This window comes from Helianthus annuus, chromosome 5 (genome assembly GCF_002127325.2).
Source record: "Helianthus annuus cultivar XRQ/B chromosome 5, HanXRQr2.0-SUNRISE, whole genome shotgun sequence".
NCBI lineage: Eukaryota > Viridiplantae > Streptophyta > Magnoliopsida > Asterales > Asteraceae > Helianthus > Helianthus annuus.
This window is the reverse complement of record NC_035437.2, coordinates 21,843,558-21,864,768: the sequence shown is the minus strand read 5'-3', so window position 1 is coordinate 21,864,768 and position 21,211 is coordinate 21,843,558. Positions and strand designations below refer to the sequence as shown.

The following is a 21,211-nucleotide window of genomic DNA, read 5'->3' as shown; positions in this document are numbered from 1 at the left end:
TGGCTGACACATTTACATGTTCATAAAACAACCTGAAAGTTCTAAACTTAAGGTTAAAGAACAATTTGTCTATATGCCAATATAATCCATGTATGAGTTAATGCAAACATCATAATGTGATGAAATCTTAACGCAATTATTTTCATCAAGAATCAAGTGGATTAATGTACCTACCTCAAAATGAGTGGGAGCAACTAAAATAAACTTGTCTATATATATGATATTCTTTTGACAAGTATATGTTACATAAGTCAAAGCATTGTTAACACAAACTTTGATATAATAGATCTCAGAGATATCTCTTACGTAATAGATATCATAACATGCCGAGATAGACCCAGTAGGACATTATTTCCGTTCCGTAAGTTTAACATTAAATGGGTCCTTGCACATGTAACAAACAATATTGCTCTCCTTTAGAGGATAATAAGATAAATGAGATTATTTCCTTACGCTTCATTAATTAGAAGCCTTATGTAAGTTCAAGTCTATATTCGTTTAGATATTACTCACATTGCAACACACTAGATATGTCTAGATTAACATGAAGCATTTAATAGAGTATTATAATATCTTTAAAAGAAACGAGAGGCTATGATTTGAAGAAGAAGTGAGAACTCAAACTGGTTTATTACTTTAACTTTGTGATATTCAAAGATGACAAATATAATTTCGGGTATATCCTTATGTCAGCAGACAAAACCTATCTCATGGAGGAGTCATAATAAGCTGATAATAACAACCTAAGTTATAACGACATAATATAGTCACTAAATGTTGTTGGAAATTTATCAGTGGACTCATAAGTTCATTAACTCCATATAATTAATGTTTTGAAGACTTAGTGTGATAAAGTCAGCTACCATGACTCCTTGAACAATAACAGTTCAAGAGGTGTTGCATTAAATTTCGATACGCAATTAATTATTTGTTTATGAACGAATTGAGGAAGCTAAGTTTTGTATCGAATACATTCATGATATGCTTAAGGATCCTATAACTGAAGGGCTATTACCCATAAGTCTTATTAAGAGAGCTCATAGACGGGTATTAATTAATGGTCGTGCGCAATTGCATATTGTACTATGAATGATTAAATGTTAGTTAATTTTCCTCATCAGTTTGATTTTGTATGTCTCTAACATATGTTCTGCCGGTATAATGACATATAGACAAATATAAATACAAATCAAACGTTAAAGGGCTTACTTATTTTGATCATGACTGTTAGGTTTTAGATTGAGGCTGTAGTATGATTAATGGGGGTCCTGAATCGAATGATGATTCAACGGCTGTATTTCTCTGCTACGGTTCTTGGTTTAAAGCTAAAATGAGTGTTAACCTCTGATCAGACTTATCTAATGCTCATGATAAATGATTATTCGGCTAAGTGGGAGAATGTAAGATTAAATATTATATTTATATGTATTTAATCTAGTAGCCATCATTATCATTTATATAATATGGATCAAAATATATTAAAACCTATAATAAATTAGTTGGTAATTGTTGATGGGCCAAATTACCCTAATTAACTAATTGGGTTTCCCCTTGGGTGTATATAAGGAGATTACTAGAGAGGGATTAGGGTTAGACCCTCATAACATCACAAAAAAAAATCGCCCCTCCTCTCTCTCCATTATTACGGGTTATTCAACCCTAAAGAACTCGGTACTACCATCAAGAAGATACATCCTAAAGGGGAACCGAATCAATCTGACGAACATGACATCTAGTTCATTCTCTGATGCGGTGCCTAACCAGGTACACATGTGTTTCATTATTCATGATTGAATTTATCTAATTAGGGTTTATGTTTTACCCATGTTCTTATGATATAATCAACAGTGAATTGTTCTCTTCAGAACCAAAGTATATTGATAATTGTAAGAATCACACTAACCCTAAATCTAACACCCAAAATGTGTATGTGTGTGCGCTCATATATCTTTTTTCTGGGCCAACAGTCCTAAATCTAACACCCGAAAAATAATTTCTCTAGGTTATGTGCTTGATTGCAACCTGGGTGGATGATCCAACTGGGGATGCGTATAAACGTCATCTTGCAAGAATACCTGACTATTTTTGGGTTGCTGAAGATGGAATGAAAATGCAGGTTTTGTCACTAGTTACCAAGTCATGTGTTCATGTTGAATTTTTTTTGAACATAAATGTTTAATGTCGATTTTCAGAGTTTTGGCTGTCAAATGTGGGATGCAGCCTTTGTTATTCAAGCGATCATATCAAGTAATCTTGCAGAAGAATACGGGCCTACTCTTAAAAAATGTTGGACCCAGTATGGTCTTAACAACTTCTTTTTACATAATATGGCAAGTGATTTCAGTATATGTGAAAAAGATGTGCGGAAATGGAAATCAGACTTTCAAGAAACAAGACCTACAGAATTATCAAGTTTATATCACTTTGAAATAAATTAGTTTAACAAGGTGATTGTAAGATTATTATCTAATACAAATGAATCTTGATTTCTGTGGGTGAGAAGAGCAGTTGGAGTTTGAGTGTTTGTATGTGAATGCTAAGCTTCAAACTCAAGTATCTTCTGCCTCTCGAGCCTTCTATTTATAGACGGCTGTGGACATGAATAAACAATTGTTTATTCATGCAATAAGTCCTGCATAAAGTAACAATTTGACATATTCATTGAATCCATCGTTCAAGTTGCATTTGTAATCATGAAAACCAATAATGTCATGCTTCGGTCATGGGTGGCAGGATAGAGTTGTGATTTTAGACAAGTGGGTCTGTCATCAGAATTTCTGATAAGCCACTTCATCAGAAATTCTGGTGAACAAATCATCAGAAAGTTTGATGATCAGAATTTGTCAGAAACTAATGATATTTCATCAGAAATATCATCAGATCCATCAGAAACGACCTTCTCTGATAATCCAAATCAACTCTTTATCAACTTGAGATTCTTTGTAGTAGATACTTTGCTTTTCAGTTGTCCCAACTATTTTTCTTCATCTTGCTGTGTTCTTCAGGACTGTTATCTTTTTCAGAGATCCAGTTGATTGAGATTTTCTTCAATACTTACAAATAAAGTTTCCTAACAGTTTCCTCCTAAGTATTGTAAGAAAATGAACTATCTCTACGTCCAAATGTAAACAACTTTTAACTAATTCTTGAAAAAGAAAGATCAAGTGACTATGTCCCACAGACATAAAGCATAAAACATAAAAGTTAAAGCATAGAACATCCAACCATTATAAAAGAAACAGAAAAACAACTTCTAAATATTGTTCAAAAAAAAATTTCTATCTCATCAATTCATTCAATTGATCTTCACTCCACTTCTGTGTTTGTCTCCTGGTTTCAGTTTCTTCTTGTGATCAATTATCTTTTGAGTTGCCTTGTACATTGATTTATACCATTCTCTTGCTTCCATCCAACAATGCAATCTTCAATTTTCTTTCTCAGCTGTTCATTGTTCTTTCCTTTCATCTTGAGTTGCTCTTGTTTCTCATTTATGCAGTTTCTTATATACTTTAAAGTTTGGTTTGAGTACCTGCAAATTTCACTGATTCTGAATAGTGCCTTCTCATTATGAGCATCTTTGAAGACTGCACAGATTTCTGGTGTGTCAAAGATTGCACCGGTTCTTGCCAATTTTGAAGGGATTTCAACTGGAATAATTGTGTTGGGTGGAGGTATTAACACCTTAGTGCTATACTCGAAATTGATACACAAATCAAAGTCTGCTAATGCTACTCTTATGTATATTTTCGCTCCTGCATTTTTAACACTGTCAAAGGCTCTTCTGATCACTACTGAACCACCTTTCCATTCATCAATAATGTTCTTCATCTTGACTATGTCCATTGGATGAACTTCATCAGCCAGGTCTACATCAGTAACTTTTTGAACATCTTTGTCTTTTCTGACTAGGGTGTACTTGTTTTTACTTTCATTCCCTAGTAAGCCTCCTCCAGTAGTCAAAGTATCAACTCTTTCAATTGATACTATTGGATTGGTCAATTTGTCGTGCAATATCACCCAGCTGCCATTTTTTCTTTGTTCATAAATATTTTTACTCATTGGTGAGAGTGGCCTTGTTGGGTTGTCTTCTGGACCTTTCCAATAGTAGTGCTTCAGATGTTCTTCTGGATACATGATTGTGTGTAGATCACCTTCCAGCACTTCTGATTCTTTGATGTTGCCTTCTGAGTCTTCTCTCGTTATTTTTCTTGGCCTTTTTGAAGAGGTCACTTCATGTTCCATTCTTCGCTTCTCTTTTGTGTCCATCCTTATGCTAAATTCTGTTTCTCCAGTGATGGTTGTAGTTGATGGTTGAGCTGAAGTGTATTCTTTATGTTGGAAACTTGAAGTGTCTAGCTTTGATATGCTTGGTGGAGGACCCATGGGTGACTTTTGTTTATCTGGTGGTGGACCCATGGTCTGCTTTTCTTTTTGAACTGTTACAGTTTCTGTTTGTTTTATTTGTTCTTGTTGGGTGGTTTCTGGTTGATGTTGGGGACTTTCTGACTCTTTTGCTTGTCTTTCTTGTGGAATTGGAGTCTTTAGTTTATGAAGATCAACTTTTGCCAGTGTGGCAACATTGTATTGCAATCTTTCTTGTGGAATTGGAGTCCTTAGTTTCTGAAACTCCTGATTTTCTTTACTTCTTTGTTCACTTAATTCCAGTACCAACTTTTCAAAAGCCTCAGTTAGACTGCTGCTGTTGGCTCTGAGCAGTTGTATTTCTTCAAGAAGCCTTCCTGAATTTGAACTTTCTCCTGCAATTGCAATCTCTGTCATCTTTTTCTTGATATCACGCAGTTCTTTAAGAGCCTTTTCCATTTCTGAAGAAGTTCCTTTGTTTTCTGATGACTTTTGTATTTCTTTGAGAGCTGCACTATTTTCTTCAGTTTGTTTCTGCACAGCTTTAACAGTCTCTGATAGAGCTTTGACTTCTGATTTTTTATTTCTGATTTTTTCTAGTATCAGATCAAGTTTTTCGTTCATGACTGTTTTCTCAGCAGCAGCTTCATCTTCAAGTTCTTTATGAAGTTGTTTTGGAGACATAGATGGTTGTTCTTGGGAAATAGGAGAAACAACAGATGTTTCCCTTCTAACACCACCAGAAAACACATTTTCTGATGTTCTGAGGTTAAGAGGATTGGAAGTATCCAAATTCTCTGTTTCCTCACCAGAAATTTGAAACAAATTCAAGTTTTGGTTTTCCTCACATCCTTGAACCTTTTCAAGTTCTCCATGAGTTGTTGAGAAACTTTTATTTTTCTCATCTAGGTTTCCTTGATCAGTGAACTGATCTCCACCTGTTGTTACCACATTCTCCTCCTCAGAGTTTGACTCAAAAAATGGGTCTTTTGTTTCACTCACATATTGATTTGTAAAAACAGTGCTTCTTTGTAATATTTCATATCTTGGTTGAATTGATTCATCAGAATCACTTTCAGAAGTATAAAATATATTGAGTTTAGATTTTGTTGCACCTGTTTCTCCAATATGTGAGCCTTCAACATGATGTTCTTCTGTTGCGTGAGTCATATGCACATCTTTATCAGCTGGATGTGGATCAGATTCATCCTGCTGCTCTATTCTTGGTGTGCTTGATTCTTCTGCATCATGCTCCATGGGTGACACCTTTTCAAATCCTTCTTTTGTTTCTGCCTGCCTACTTAACATTCTCATGTATTCTGCTCTGTATGATGAATTTTCTGGTACAAGATCCATCATATTTTCTGGTAGAACAGGTACATCAATGTTTGACTTCCATGACCCTGCAGCACTCCAAGGTCTCATAATTTCTGATCTCCACATATATTTTGATTTTGGAGTTTGCAGATTTCTTTCAGAGAAAGCATCAGAAATTATGATGGATAAAAATCTGGGAAATGGTAGATGTGAATTGATGTGTGTAAAATGCAACATATAAATCACATCAATTAAGGCATAAAACTAACCCTTTTTAAGTACTAATGTTGGAAAAAGAGTGTTTTTGTCTTTCTTTTGTATTTTCAGGATGAAATGAGCTCAAAATCACAAAAGAAGCAAAAAGAGAACTAATTCTAGCATAAATACAAGAAAAGGAATAAAAGTAGACTGCCCGGACCCTCAACGGCAACCCCCAGGGCAAAGAAGAGAAAACAGAAGACTGAACACGCCCCGTGTCCAGCGAACACGGGGCCGTGCCCAAGAAGCAGCAGAAAAGACAAACTAGTAGAAGCTTCCATTGCCCACCACGGGGCCGTGTCCAGCAAGCACGGGGGCGTGGTGAAAGTACAGCAGGCGCATTAATTGTAATTGTGAATTACAATTAATGAAGAGAGAGAGTGTCAGACGGGCACGGGGGCGTGTCCAGCGGACACGGGGCCGTGCCCAGCCTTCTGTTCAGCCTATAAATAGGGGTGCTTGGTTTCATTCCATCTCATCCCTTGGCACACCACCTCTCTCACACTTCATCCACCACCCACCACCACCATAACACCATCATCCACCACCATCATCCATTGTCCATCGTAGAGTGTGTGAGTCGTCTCGGGATCCAAGATTGATCGTAAGAGTTCTTGACAATCAAGGCCATGTTTGCCTAAGTCTCTTACATCACTTGGTGAAGACAAGTGTTTAGTATAATACTTTTTATTTTTAATCTTTTGCACTTTTTATTTGGTTTTGTATTAATGACTTTAATAACTAGTTACTTATGTTGAAGGTGATCTTTCCTTATCGTTTGTCCGTGGTGTCTTGGCGTTATTTTACTGTCTATATAAAATAAAAGATTTTCACCATTCATATCTCCACGGTCTATATGGAGGTATGTTGGCTACCTGATCGGGGGTTAAGGGAACGGTTTGGTAAAGGTCTTGCCCTTGTTCAACGTTTAGAGGTCCTGCTTGGGACCTGGGTCAATTTTAGTAGGATCTCCTTCAATGCCCATAGGTATTGGATGGCGGGGATCCAAACTCTTTGACCCCCTCATAAGTTAACTACTATTAATACTATAACCCGGCTATTTAGGACTGTATCCCTGCTGACTCAGACTACTTAGCCGAGGGTAACGTCACCGCCGAAAGCGGGGCCTACCATAATTTGCATTAATAACTTAATTCATTATCTTTCAATAATCCGACCCTTTAGGATTGTATCCTTGCTAACTCAAACTACTGGGTTGAGGGTAACGTCGCCTTCAAAAGAGGGGCCTACTACAATAACTAAGATAATCTCTTAAACAAGTGCAAAAGTGCGAAAATAATCAAAGGTTATACTAACACACGTGTCGGATCCAAGTGATTCATCTTGTCTATCTGTTTTTATTTTATTTTATTTTTCAGCATTTAGTTAGTTTTTATTTTTCTTAGTTTAAAACAATTTTTCTCACTTTTTGATTTGATTAGACGTTGAGGATAAACCGGTATTAAAAGCTCTTGTGTCCTTAGACGACCTCGGTATCTTACCAACACTATACTACGTCCACGATGGGTGCACTTGCCCATATGTGTGTTTAGTGTTAGTAAATATCGTGTTTTATAAATTTAAAACTTGGCTAAAAGTGTAAAAAGGGCTTAAATATACATCTAAATTATATTACACTACACACGCATCAAGTTTTTAGCGCCGTTGCCGGGAACACAAGGATTTTAAGAAAGTTAGGAATCAACGGCCTAATCATATTTTTATTTTTTTCTTTCATTTTTAGGATTTTTCGTAGATTTTCAGCTTCTGCAGAGCTCAGCAAGGGGCCGTGCCTGGTCGGACACGGGCCGTGCCCAGCATCGTTACTGGCAGTTTTTGTTTTCCAAGTTACAGAAGGCTGACCACGGGGCCGTGCCGGTGCAACACGGGGCCGTGTCCAACTTCCAGTAACTGGGATCTGGAAAACAATCACTGAAATTCCGACCACGGGCCGTGTTCGCTCAACACAGGGCCGTGGTGAATCTTCTGACCAACATTCTTTTCTGTTTTTATTGCAGGACTTGGAACCCGACGCCAACCTCACATAGTGTATGAGCTCCAGTTCCAATAAAGACATAAAAGAACCACTAGAAGAACCCGAACGCTTTCTCAGAAAAAGGTTAAAAGCCAAAAACCAAGAGAAGGTTTCGGGTGATCCACCTCCAATGGCGGACCAACGTACCCTTATGGATTATCTACGACCCACCGTGGGTAATCTAGGCGCCGCTATCAATGCTCCGAATGTCGAAGCCAATAACTTCGAACTTCGGCCGCATTTGATACAAATGCTCCAAAACTCCGCAACCTTCCACGGGCTTGCGGACGAGGATCCCCATCTACATATAACTAATTTCTTGGAAATATGTGATACCTTTCGGATCAATGGAGCATCAAACGACGCCATCCGCCTTCGTATGTTTCCCTTCTTGTTGGGTCTAAAACGTGTAGTCTAATGTTATCAACGAATCAAGTCAACAAAGTCAACGCCAACAAGCCAAAGTCAACGCGCAAGTCGACACGGGAAGATCGAAGAAAGATATGGCGTGTGGAAGTTCGAGATATGACAGTTTTATTGCTTTGGATAATTAAATATATTTTGTTTAGACAAAATATATTTATTAGCTCATTTAGTTAGTTTTCATGTTTATTACTAGTTTTGGCAAGTTATTAACCCTAGGGACTTAAATGTAATTAGCCTAAAATGGTAAAGGCTATAAATAGAAAGTGATGATTAGGGTTTTAGGTAACAAACACATTTACTAGAGATTTGGGGGCTAACATTGTATTATCATTTGCAAATCATTCTAGTGGGTTTTATTGATATATTTTGTGTGTGTTCATCTAGATTCTTATTCAAAATCAGATTTTTGGCTCGATTTGATCCTACAATTTGGTATCAGAGCTTGGTACTCGAATTTGGGATTCAATAATCTTCAAATTCATCCTAAAAATCTGGTTTTTATTTGAAAAGTTTTGAAACTTTTAGGGTTTTTTTTTATTTTTTATTTTTTTATTCACTTTTTCTTCAAAAAAATCTTGTTTTCAAAAGGTTTAAAGTATTTGTTTGTTGATTGAGAGCTGAGACTAGCATTAGTTGAAAGATTCATAGTCATTTCATATCATTTTTAGAGGTTTCAGCTCAAATCAGAAGGTTTTAGTCGAGTTTTTTGAAGTTTCTCGGCGATTTTTTTATGAATACAGCGATTTTATTTTGAATACAGCGATTTTATTGAAAGTTCCGGCGAATTTGGGTTTTCCGGCAAGTTTCCGGCGAAATTAACTTTTCCGGCGATTTTAAATCTTGAACGCGAGTTCAAGTCTTCCGGCGTATTTGGTAAATTCGCCGGTAAGTCAACGTTTTCCGGGGTCGTTACTCCGGCGGTTTCGTCCGACCAGTGTATTTATTTTTTTTTAAAGAAAGGGGTAGAAAAAGGATTTATCAGCGTATATAATAACTAATTTAATACATATACATTTTCTGTTTTGAATCATTCCGTCTCCGGCTAAATTCCGGCCATAATTTAGGGTTCCGGCAAGTTACTCCGGCGCCGCCGCGTATCCGGTGAACTGACTTCGACCAAAACCACCGCTGACTAAACCATCAATTTTCTTGTTGCCGTTTAGTCTTGAAATGTTTTGAATTTGTATCGGCTCTAATAGATCTACTACCAACCCATACTAAACCGAACCACATTGAACCCGTTCTTCTGATCATCAACGTCGGTCACAGCCGCACCACCACTGTTCCGGTCAACACCGTTCCGTCACCATCTCTCCATCACCAGTCCACCCCTACACCTCCACTCGAACCACCTACAACCACCATCTTCCGTACCACTCATCTTTCAGTTGCTCTCATCTCATCCACCCCCACAAACTCCACATCTTCTTCAAACAAAGCTGCCGCACACCACCTCCGACGCCATCAACCACTGACCAATAGTCGTCGCCTTCAACCACCACCTCTCTCCAACATCAACCCTCTACCTTCACCTGTCACATTAATCATTTCTCCGTAATATCTTCGTCTCCTGCCTATCGAACCACAACCCCTCGTCTCCTCCGACCACCCTCCACCGTCGTCGTCCAACCTCTCCATCACCTGTACATCTGAGCAGCCGCACAACACCGCTAGCTACCATCTTTGAGTGTGTCTTTGTCGATGTAGAGAGATAGAGATAGGAAGGATCTGTTGTGTTGTGTGTGAGATTTAGAAAGTAGATGAGAGAGATAGCGGCTGAAGTTGAATGTTTTTAGGGTTCTGTTGTGTTTCAAATGAAAGCAAACGGCTGCACAATTGGGAGAGAGAGAGTCAAATAAGACAAAATAGCGGCTGATGGTATTGAAGCTAGGGTTGAAATAAGTTTGCGTGTTGGGCTTAGGATGTTAAAGTGGGTCAGGCTAGAATGATAATATAGTAACACTTTCTAAATTTCGGCTTGTCTGTTATATGGTTTAGAAAATCAAGTGGGTGTTGGATTTCATATTAATTAAAATGTACCACATCTTTGTAAAAATACTAGATGGGCTTCGACATGTGCTGACATGGTAAAGTTAATTAATTTGAGTTGATAAGTGATTTGCAAAATAGGTGGTGAACTAGATTGAGCCGGTTTAGAAATTTTTATTTGAGAGCTTATAATTTTGATCAGTTTTGGGTCGGGTTTTCATAGTTTATTTTTGGGCCTTTTAGAGTTGATACTTTTCGGGTCGATACAGAGTTATTTTCAAAGTAATTTGACCTGGGTTTTGAGCTGATACAAATATTTTTTTGGGGGATATTAATTAAAAAAAATGTTTCAGGATCAGTTAACTCTCATTGCACAAGTGGAACTTGGAACCGTAACCGCACCCCGACCTCCAAAGTTGAAAGGATCAGCCAATTTTAGTAGTTGGAAGACCCAAATCCAATCATTCTTTGAGTATACGAACTATGCTCAATGGATCTCTGTTACTGTCGGACCTCATGTCCCAATGACAGTTCGTGATGATATTCGTGTAATCAACAATGATCCCTTGACCTTTACCGAGGAAGATAAGGCATTGATCCAACGTGACCGTCGGGCTCACGCTGTTCTGACAATGGCCTTATCAACTAATGATTGCAATATGTTTGAGGAATATACTACCGCACATGAACTCTGGTTGGCTCTACTTGACTATTATGAAGGGAACGGAGAAATGATTCAGAAAAAGAGAGACATCGTACAAAAGGAATATGACATGTTCGGCGGTATACGGGGGGAAAGCTTATCAGGTTACATCAGCCGGTTTTTAAACATGAAGGCAAAAATGAAAAAGGCTGGTAATCCGATCACCAATCGCGGTGCAATACGCAAACTTTTGGACTCACTTCCAAAAGAATGGAGCTTGAAATGTATGACGATCAAACAACACTACTTGAACAACCTGAATCCAATCACGCTATCAGATGTGATCGACACACTAGAAACGTTTGAAAGGGATCAAGCCGAACATCCTCATAAATCTGTCCAATCGGCTGATGCACACAAGAACATGACATCTGTACCCCCAACAACCTCCAATGACTCTAGCTCACAAGCTGCAAACATGTCAAACTTCAACAATGCTTCCGCAAACTCTGAAAAGGCTCCACAATGTGATGAAAAGAATAATGTGGTCGATGAAGCTCAAGCTGTGAAGGAGGAAGAAGGGAGCAGTGCAGCAAGTGAAAAGATAGAACAAAAGATTCTTGATGAGGCGACGAAAATGGAATCCAACAAAGAAAGGGATGAGGAAGACTTGGCAAACAGCATTCCTTACGAGTTTAAAGTCAAATTATGTTCTCAACCATGTGTGAACGTCGTGGCACATTACAAATCCCTCAACTGTGACCTAATTAGAGATAAAGAAAAAGTTTTGCAATTTAACAAAGAATTGAAAGAAAATGAAGCTGCATATCAGAGAAAGTTGAATTCGACTTTAGCTGAAATGCAGACTTTAAAAGAATTTGTTTTCAGAAAAGATTTTGTCATAAACGACTTAACTGAAAGATTAGAAAAATCTCAAAATGAAAACAATAGATTGCAAATCATAATTGATAAATGGAACGTCAGTAAAAAGGCACTGATTGACATTAAAAATTGCCAACGACCGACATATGTGAAGGATGGGATTGGGTACAAGGACAAGCTCGGAAACGAAAGAAAACTCTTCTTTCCACCACATAGCAAAAACTATGTACCCATGCCATCACCTCATCCTGATAACGATCTGATTGATGAGAATGATCTTGTGGCCGAAGATGTTTCTTGTGAAAGTGAAGGGGTTACTAACCTTTCTGATAACAATGCAGATGTGATCGAGCGTGAAGAGGATGGATGCGATGATGATTGTGGTGGATCGAAGATAGGTATAGGCTATTCAGGAGACAGTTATTCTACTGTTAACTGGTTCACCTGGAATTGTAATAAGGCAAACAAAACTTCCATTCGGGATAACTCTAATGGGCATCTGCCTAAACCTAAGACCCACAACCATGACAATGTAGCGGTTGAATGTTTTGATTTACAATCTGCCTTTTGTGATGAACAAGTTGTGTGTGAACCTCCTGTGTTTGTTCCAGAGTTGAAACAAAACAGATTCGGAAAATTCCTCACTGAGGAAATTCCAGAATTTGTTCCATCTCACACAGTTATGTCTGAGTCAGAGAAAAAGCTAAATGAAGAAAGCAGTAGTGAAGACTCAAGCACCACAACTTCAGAAGGAGGCGAAAGAAGCTCAAGTGATGATTACGATTCAGATTTGCAGTCATACCAAGAATGGGCAAGCTCAAATGAATCAGAAACTTCAGTAACAGATGCTGGTAAAAAGGTTGAAAACCTTGAATCAACGAGTGTTCAAGAACCAACAACCCCAAACAACTCTGCAAGTCTAGTAAATCAAGATCCATTGGCAAAAGTCTTCCACATTGATGATTGCACGAGTTCAGATGACGAATCAAACACAAATGAAAGTCTTGCGAAGTCAAAGATCAAAAGATCATATGAAGTTGTCGAACCTGACGTTTGTAAACATGCTGAGTCAAGCTCAAAGCAATCCCCGCCCCTAGTTGCATCACACGGAACTTCAAAGTCTCAAAAGCCATTCAAGGCTTGTTTTAGGTGTGGAAAAGAAGGTCATGTGCTCAAACAATGCCCAGAACGACACGATCCAGACGGTAAAGACAACCAATATTGCTTCTCTGGATCAAAAGGTAAAAATCACACATCTTTGAAAGATCGGATGAAAAACTTTCAATCCAGATCTCCACATGTGAAGCCGGTTTCACATGATTCAAAGATGAAAAGGACCAACACATCAAAACCTCAATCTTTTCCTCCGGGTCATAAACAAAAGATTGTTTCAAACTTTAAATCTTTTACAAACAAAATTTTTAAACCAACACAGGTTTGGCGAGTCAAACCAATGGTTGTAAAAGAAATCAATGAGGGAAAAGATTTGGCATATCGGGAGGTTTATTATTTTGATGAAAGGGGACAACCCAAGACTACGATGGCTTGGGTTCCACTCTCTAACTGAATTGCTTATGAGTGTAGGAACATCCAAGGAGGACTGTTAGTAACACCGGTTATTATCAGTGGTTGTTCTAGATACAAGTTGGGGAAAATCACAGGTTTGGTTATGGTATCTAACCTGGTTGCACACTTAACTGCACTGTAACACACTTATTTTCTTGTTGACATATGCTTTTGTGTGCCTGATGTGGAAGACTTTATTTTGTAAATACATGTTTTATAATTTTTAATTTTTCAGTAATTGATTGTACATAAATAAAATTTTAGGGGGAGTATTAAAATACTTCCTAGACCATGAGATGTGATTATTGCAAAATAATCATGATCTTATATGAGAAATGATAGGAACTAACTTGATTATGTCTTCGCATGAATAGGATCTGATGGAGGATACGGCTCGAAGTTAACGATATGTCGGTAGATTCAGCAATACCAACGAGTAAACTGCTGTTAGGGAGCAAAACATAATGTCTACACAAGAATTCTGGCTTTTCTCAGGCATTACGCATCTCAGTGGGTAACACGTTGCGGCATATGGCTTAATGGTCTTAAATCTTGTGTTGACAGATTGCCAAAGTCTGAGATTTCGGGTCTTTATATTGGTGTTTCATTCGGAGGATATCATAGTTGTTCTTCTGCTGCATCCAGATACATGCTGACCTAGACGCTATGATATCCTTTTCATAATAAGTGCCTTAAAAAAAAAAAAAAAAGAGGCCAAATCCCTTCGAATAAGCGCCATTTTTGGCCAAAACCTATAATAAGCGCCATTTTTGGCCAAAACCCTTAGATAGATTAGTTTGGCAACTCTGCTGTACGGTAGTACTGACCTGTTCACCGAACTATCTGTCTTAGCCCTCGGTAGTTCTTGGGATCTCTGTTGTACGAAAGTACAGACCTGATCTCCATTCTGTCGTTGAAGAGAATGAAACCAATATACTCACCCGTTATGAGGAATCTTTGTGCATACCTTGATCGCGGGGGTATGTCCTGATGTGGGACTCACGGGCATAATGTTTCTATTTCTAATAGCTTGTGTGGGGGCCATAGAATTCTTGTCAATATTACCAAAACATGATAAACAAGCTCACCGAAAGCATGTTGAAAGAAGGATGCATGGATTTAAGAGGACAAACATACCAACAATCGTTCTTGAGTCGTAGCTTTCCTAAAGAAAGTTGAAGTGTGGCTAGACTTTTCAAGTTGGTATGATCTCGTATTTGATCAGATCTATATCTCAAGGTTGAAACTAAAAAAAAAAAAATTCTAAAATTCAAAAATATTTTGATTAGTGTACAGTTGTTTTTCTAAGTCTTCCATATAACATCAATCGTGTCTCAAACCGCTTGAGATACACTTTCCATTGCACAATACAGATGAATACGGTTTTGTCTGTACTTTGAATCAGTCTAAAAGAAAATGTGGAGTTGTGTTTATGTCTGTGAACAGGTTACTTCGACTAATTGCTGCAATGATGGCCGATCATCAATTGAGCAAGATACCAGACCAAAGCACCTGTTTCCTGAAGATTGCAGAAGATACCGAGCTAGGAATCCTCCTCCTACATCTTCTGATTCACTCAAGCAAAAGAGAGTTGGAAAAAGTTGTTCCTGATTGTCAAAGATGATGCATGCAAAAAGGGGGAGATTGTCAGTTTAAAGTTTTTACAGAGCAAAGTGTCAAAAGAAGATCTTCAGTGAAGAATATTTGGAAAGCATCAGTCTAGGGGGAGATTGTTGGGTCTAAAATTGAGACTGAGGCTTGCCAAATTGAAGATTACAACACGCATGAAGTTGACGGTTCTAAAGATGACGCAAGAGTTTGATAACATTAGCCTAAGGGGGAGATAAGAATCTATTTTGAATAAGAATCTAGATGAGCCAAAAATCTGATTTTGAATAAGAATCTAGATGAACACACACAAAATATATCAATAAAACCCACTAGAATGATTTGCAAATGATAATACAATGTTAGCCCCCAAATCTCTAGTAAATGTGTTTGTTACCTAAAACCCTAATCATCACTTTCTATTTATAGCCTTTACCATTTTAGGCTAATTACATTTAAGTCCCTAGGGTTAATAACTTGCCAAAACTAGTAATAAACATGAAAACTAACTAAATGAGCTAATAAATATATTTTGTCTAAACAAAATATATTTAATTATCCAAAGCAATAAAACTGTCATATCTCGAACTTCCACACGCCATATCTTTCTTCGATCTTCCCGTGTCGACTTGCACGTTGACTTTGGCTTGTTGGCGTTGACTTTGTTGACTTGATTCGTTGATAACATTAGACTACACGTTTTAGACCCAACACTTCTCACTAAAAGACCGAGCGAAAGCTTGGCTCAACGCCCTCCCAGCTAGATCGGTAAACACCTGGGATGAACTAGCCCAAAAATTTCTATATAAGTATTTCCCTCCTGCTAAAACTGCTAAGTTAATGACTGAAATTAATACGTATTCACAAGAGGACGGGGAATACTTATATGAAACTTGGGAAAGGTTCAAGGAGCTATTACGCAAGTGTCCCCATCACGGCCTCGCAATATGGCAACAAGTATCCACTTTCTATAATGGATTGTTGCCACACACTAGGCAGACACTTGATTCTAGCTCCGGGGGACTTTTAGGTAACCGACGCCCACACGAAATATATAATCAGATTGAGGAAATTGCTCAAACCAATTTTCAATGGCATACCCCCCGGGGAAATAAGTCTATCGCCCCGGGCGCCCATAAGGTTGACGAAAGCACTTCTTTACAAGCCCAAATCGAGGCCCTTTCTTCAAAAATAAAAAAATTAGAAATGACAAAAACAGTCTCGGTTATGGCTTGTGAAGGATGTGGTGGGTCACATGAAAATTGGAGTTGCATGAAAGAAACGGACGATCAACAAGAAATGGTAAACTACATTGATAATAGACCTAGGCCGTCGGGTCCCCCAACGGGAACTTACAACCAAGGATGGCGAAACCACCCAAACCTCGGTTGGAGGGAACCCGGCAATAGTAGTAACCAACAATCCCAACGAACAAACTTTCAACAACCAAGAAATGAGTCAAAAAATTTCACTCAACAACAAGGTGGACGAGAAAGGCTCGAAGATACTGTATCTCGCCTCGTCTCTGACACTGATAAGAAAAGCTCGGAAAGATTTCTACAATTAGAATCTAATTTTAGGAATCAACAAGCTAGCATTCAAAACATAGAAAAACAATTAAATCAAATAGCTCAAAATTTTTCCGAGAGACCGCAAGGCGCATTACCTAGCAATACCGAAACAAACCCAAAGGCGCAAGTTCACCTCATCACACTACGAAACCGTACCGTAGGGCCTGCAGAAGTGCCACCGCCAACGGAAGAAACAGTACCGACACCTCTGCAGGAGAAGAACTCTCCTCCATCACCAGAGCCTACCAAGGCTCCTCGAGTTCCGTACCCCGGTAGGTTAATTCGTCAAAAGACAAATGAGCAATTCGCAAAATTCGAAAGTCTGTTAAAACAATTGCATGTCAATATTCCTTTTATCGAATTCCTAACCCAAATGCCCAAATACTCTAAATTCATGAGGGACTTCCTTACGCATAAGAAGAAAATTGAAAATTTGCAATTAGTCAATTTAGGCGAAGAATGCTCTGCCCTCGTGCTCAATAAACTTCCCCAAAAGAAAATCGGTCCCGGAAGCTTCACGATTCCGTGCTCAATAGGGGAATCGCCCGTTCGCAATGCCTTAGCCGACCTAGGGGCTAGCATTAACCTCATGCCCTCATCAATGTTCAAAAGACTCGGCTTGGGAACAACGAGCCCTACAAAAATGAGCATACAACTCGCTGATCGATCCGTCAAATTCCCACAAGGTGTCATCGAGAATGTCTTGGTAAAGGTAAGCAGATTCGTTTATCCAGCTGACTTTGTCATACTCGATATGGAGGAAGACACCGAGGTCCCCCTTATACTAGGGAGACCCTTCCTTGCCACAGCCCAAGCAGTGGTAGATATGAATGACGGGACACTCACCTTGAGGTATGGGGATGATGAAGTGAAGTTCGGAGTTGGGAAGAGAATAGAGGACGATGACCCGGTCAATTACATGAAGGTTATTGATTCGAGCTTGGATGTTGCTCTCCGACGGTGTAACATGGGGCGCCAGGCATCCCACTCAGAAAATATATAACCTCGAATCGGGTCTAGCCAAGGACACTTATAAACGTGGCGCACCACGGAGGCATTCCGCGGAACTATCCTTAGTTTAGTTTAATCTTTTAGTTTTATTTTGCAGAATAAAACACACTCATGGTGGTAATGGATGAAAAGGGGATCGAGAAAAATGGACCCATGCACGAAAAACAGAGCAACCCGACACAAATCTCCATCACAGAAGGCTCAACACGGGCCGTGCCCAACCAACACGACCCCGTGCTGAGCCACCTGCAGAAAAACACCCAGTTCAGGTAACTGGACACGGGCCGTGTTCAGCGGACACGCCCCCGTGTCCAGGCTTCTGTTTTAATTCTTTAATTTTTGTTACTGGCACCTGACCACGGGGCCGTGCCCGGTCACCACGGGGCCGTGTCCAGGATGCCAGTAACATAAATCTTTGCTTTTTAACCTACTTTTACACATTCTAATCAACCAAAAACCTTATTTTTGGACACATTGAGGACAATGTGTAATTTAAGCGTGGGGGGATGCTAAAACCTTGAATTTTGCAAGTCCTAAATACAAGCCTTACACAAAACTCTATTGGAACCGCTAAACACCCCAAATTTTTTCAAAAAAAACTTTTTCATTTTTTTTTCATTCATTTGTCTTAGCTTAATTTGGGAATAACAAGTTCTAAAAAGGTTATATTTTTACAAATTTACAACCGATAGCGTCGTGATAACAAAGAACCAACATAAGAAAATTACGAAACGGCATAACAAGTCTAGTTAAAAATTCGATTATATATACTTGATCACATTAAAAACCCATTCCCACAAAAGTGAGTTTTGAGCCTTTATTGAGCATAAAAATATACATATTTAGACTAAATGCTCATTTTTCGTTTCTTGTGTGAATAGCCGCTTGGTTCTTACAACTCTAGAACTTGCCACGACAATACATTCCCGGTCCTTACCAACTTAAACCCAAGTAAGTAAGTGATGGAGGCATTAGGACTAACCATATTTTTCTTTCTAAACCATTATTTTTCTTTTTTTTACCACCTACCCAAAATCCCCCTAGATAGCCCCTTTGAGCCTAAACCTTTCATTTCATTACCCCAAAACTCTTTTTACCCACCGAAAAAAAAAAACCTTTTTTATTTTTCACCCTTTATTTTAGTAACAAGCTCGGTTTTTCGTAAACTCGCCTTTTTATGTGATGAAAAAAAATCACTAAAAACAAGGTATGTCACGGAAACCGACGCTTTTTACGATTTTCGCCCTTTTTTCTAACTAACCCAACCGACCACCTTTAACCCAAGCCTAACCCTTCACCCCAAAAGTCCTCTTGATATTTACAAAGGTAAAAAGTTAAAAAGGAGGAGGATTGATTGCTTGGCAAGCCTATGGAAGGCGTAAGTTCCATGCCGCTCACGAGTGATTCACTAAAAAAATTTACACCTTCGGCCGAGTGTTGAGTGATCTCCCGCGAGGTATGTGAACTTGTATATAAATGGAATTTTAATAAGGCATGCTATGCCCGAATAAGTAATTTATCTTATGAAACGTTCAAAATAAATCATAACGAATAGGATTGTAAATAAATAAAAATAAAACTTACAAGGACCTTGGATTCCCGACACTCTAGGACAAGCTAAAAACTTTCTCTTCTACCTATTCCATTTGGGAATGTAAGCCACATTTAAAGAGTTTTGCTTGAGGACAAGCAAAAGTTCAAGTGTGGGGGTATTTGATGTATGTAAAATGCAACATATAAATCACATCAATTAAGGCATAAAACTAACCCTTTTTAAGTACTAATGTTGGAAAAAGAGTGTTTTTGTCTTTCTTTTGTATTTTCAGGATGAAATGAGCTCAAAATCACAAAAGAAGCAAAAAGACAACTAATTCTAGCATAAATACAAGAAAAGGAATAAAAGTAGACTGCCCGGACCCTCAACGGCAACCCCCAAGGCAAAGAAGAGAAAACAGAAGACTGAACACGCCTCGTGTCCAGCGAACACGGGGCCGTGCCCAAGAAGCAGCAGAAAAGACAAACTAGTAGAAGCTTCCATTGCCCACCACGGGGCCGTGTCCAGCGGGCACGGGGGCGTGGTGAAAGTACAGTAGGCGCATTAATTGTAATTGCGAATTACAATTAATGAAGAGAGAGAGTGTCAGACGGGCACGGGGGCGTGTCCAGCGGACACGGGGCCGTGCCCAGCCTTCTGTTCAGCCTATAAATAGGGGTGCTTGGTTTCATTCCATCTCATCCCTTGGCACACCACCTCTCTCACACTTCATCCACCACCCACCACCACCATAACACCATCATCCACCACCATCATCCATTGTCCATCGTAGAGTGTGTGAGTCGTCTCGGGATCCAAGATTGATCGTAAGAGTTCTTGACAATCAAGGCCATGTTTGCCTAAGTCTCTTACATCACTTGGTGAAGACAAGTGTTTAGTATAATACTTTTCATTTTTAATCTTTTGCACTTTTTATTTGGTTTTGTATTAATGACTTTAATAACTAGTTACTTATGTTGAAGGTGATCTTTCCTTATCGTTTGTCCGTGGTGTCTTGGCGTTATTTTACTGTCTATATAAAATAAAAGATTTTCATCATTCATATCTCCACGGTCTATATGGAGGTATGTTGGCTACCTGGTCGGGGGTTAAGGGAACGGTTTGGTAAAGGTCTTGCCCTTGTTCAGCGTTTAGAGGTCCTGCTTGGGACCTGGGTCAATTTTAGTAGGATCTCCTTCAATGCCCATAGGTATTGGATGGCGGGGATCCAAACTCTTTGACCCCCTCATAAGTTAACTACTATTAATACTATAACCCGGCTATTTAGGACTGTATCCCTGCTGACTCGGACTACTTAGCCGAGGGTAACGTCACCGCCGAAAGCGGGGCCTACCACAATTTGCATTAATAACTTAATTCATTATCTTTCAATAATCCGACCCTTTAGGATTGTATCCTTGCTGACTCAAACTACTGGGTTGAGGGTAACGTCGCCTTCAAAAGAGGGGCCTACTACAATAACTAAGATAATCTCTTAAACAAGTGCAAAAGTGCGAAAATAATCAAAGGTTATACTAACACACGTGTCGGATCCAAGTGATTCATCTTGTCTATCTGTTTTTATTTTATTTTATTTTTCAGCATTTAGTTAGTTTTTATTTTTCTTAGTTTAAAACAATTTTTCTCACTTTTTGATTTGATTAGACGTTGAGGATAAACCGGTATTAAAAGCTCTTGTGTCCTTGGACGACCTCGGTATCTTACCAACACTATACTACGTCCACGATGGGTGCACTTGCCCATATGTGTGTTTAGTGTTAGTAAATATCGTGTTTTATAAATTTAAAACTTGGCTAAAAGTGTAAAAAGGGCTTAAATATACATCTAAATTATATTACACTACACACGCATCATGAATCTATCTTTCCAGTTTTGGTCAGAATTGATCTTTTGATCAGATTAAATATTTCTGTTCCAAAATCAATATTCAACCCAGTTATAAGGCTGAACATGATTGTTAGAATATTCATATTTATCTGATCCGTACC

At 38.7% G+C, this 21,211-nt stretch overlaps 1 protein-coding gene and 1 non-coding gene across 2 annotated transcripts in view; one reads left to right on the top strand and one right to left on the bottom strand.

Moving 5' to 3' along the window:
* The first annotated feature begins 1,725 nt into the window (after positions 1-1,725).
* Positions 1,726-21,211, top strand: part of LOC110942784 (lupeol synthase) — a 39,449-nt gene continuing 19,963 nt past the window's right edge. Inside the window, exons 1-4 of the mRNA XM_022184549.1 lie at positions 1,726-1,764; positions 1,866-1,886; positions 2,003-2,116; positions 2,193-2,286. Of these exons, the coding sequence (XP_022040241.1) occupies positions 1,726-1,764; positions 1,866-1,886; positions 2,003-2,116; positions 2,193-2,286 (268 nt within the window). The remainder of the gene's footprint in view (positions 1,765-1,865; positions 1,887-2,002; positions 2,117-2,192; positions 2,287-21,211) is intronic.
* Positions 15,921-16,027, bottom strand: LOC118492742. The gene has a single exon (XR_004894744.1). It is a non-coding gene; the product is annotated as a small nucleolar RNA R71 (small nucleolar RNA).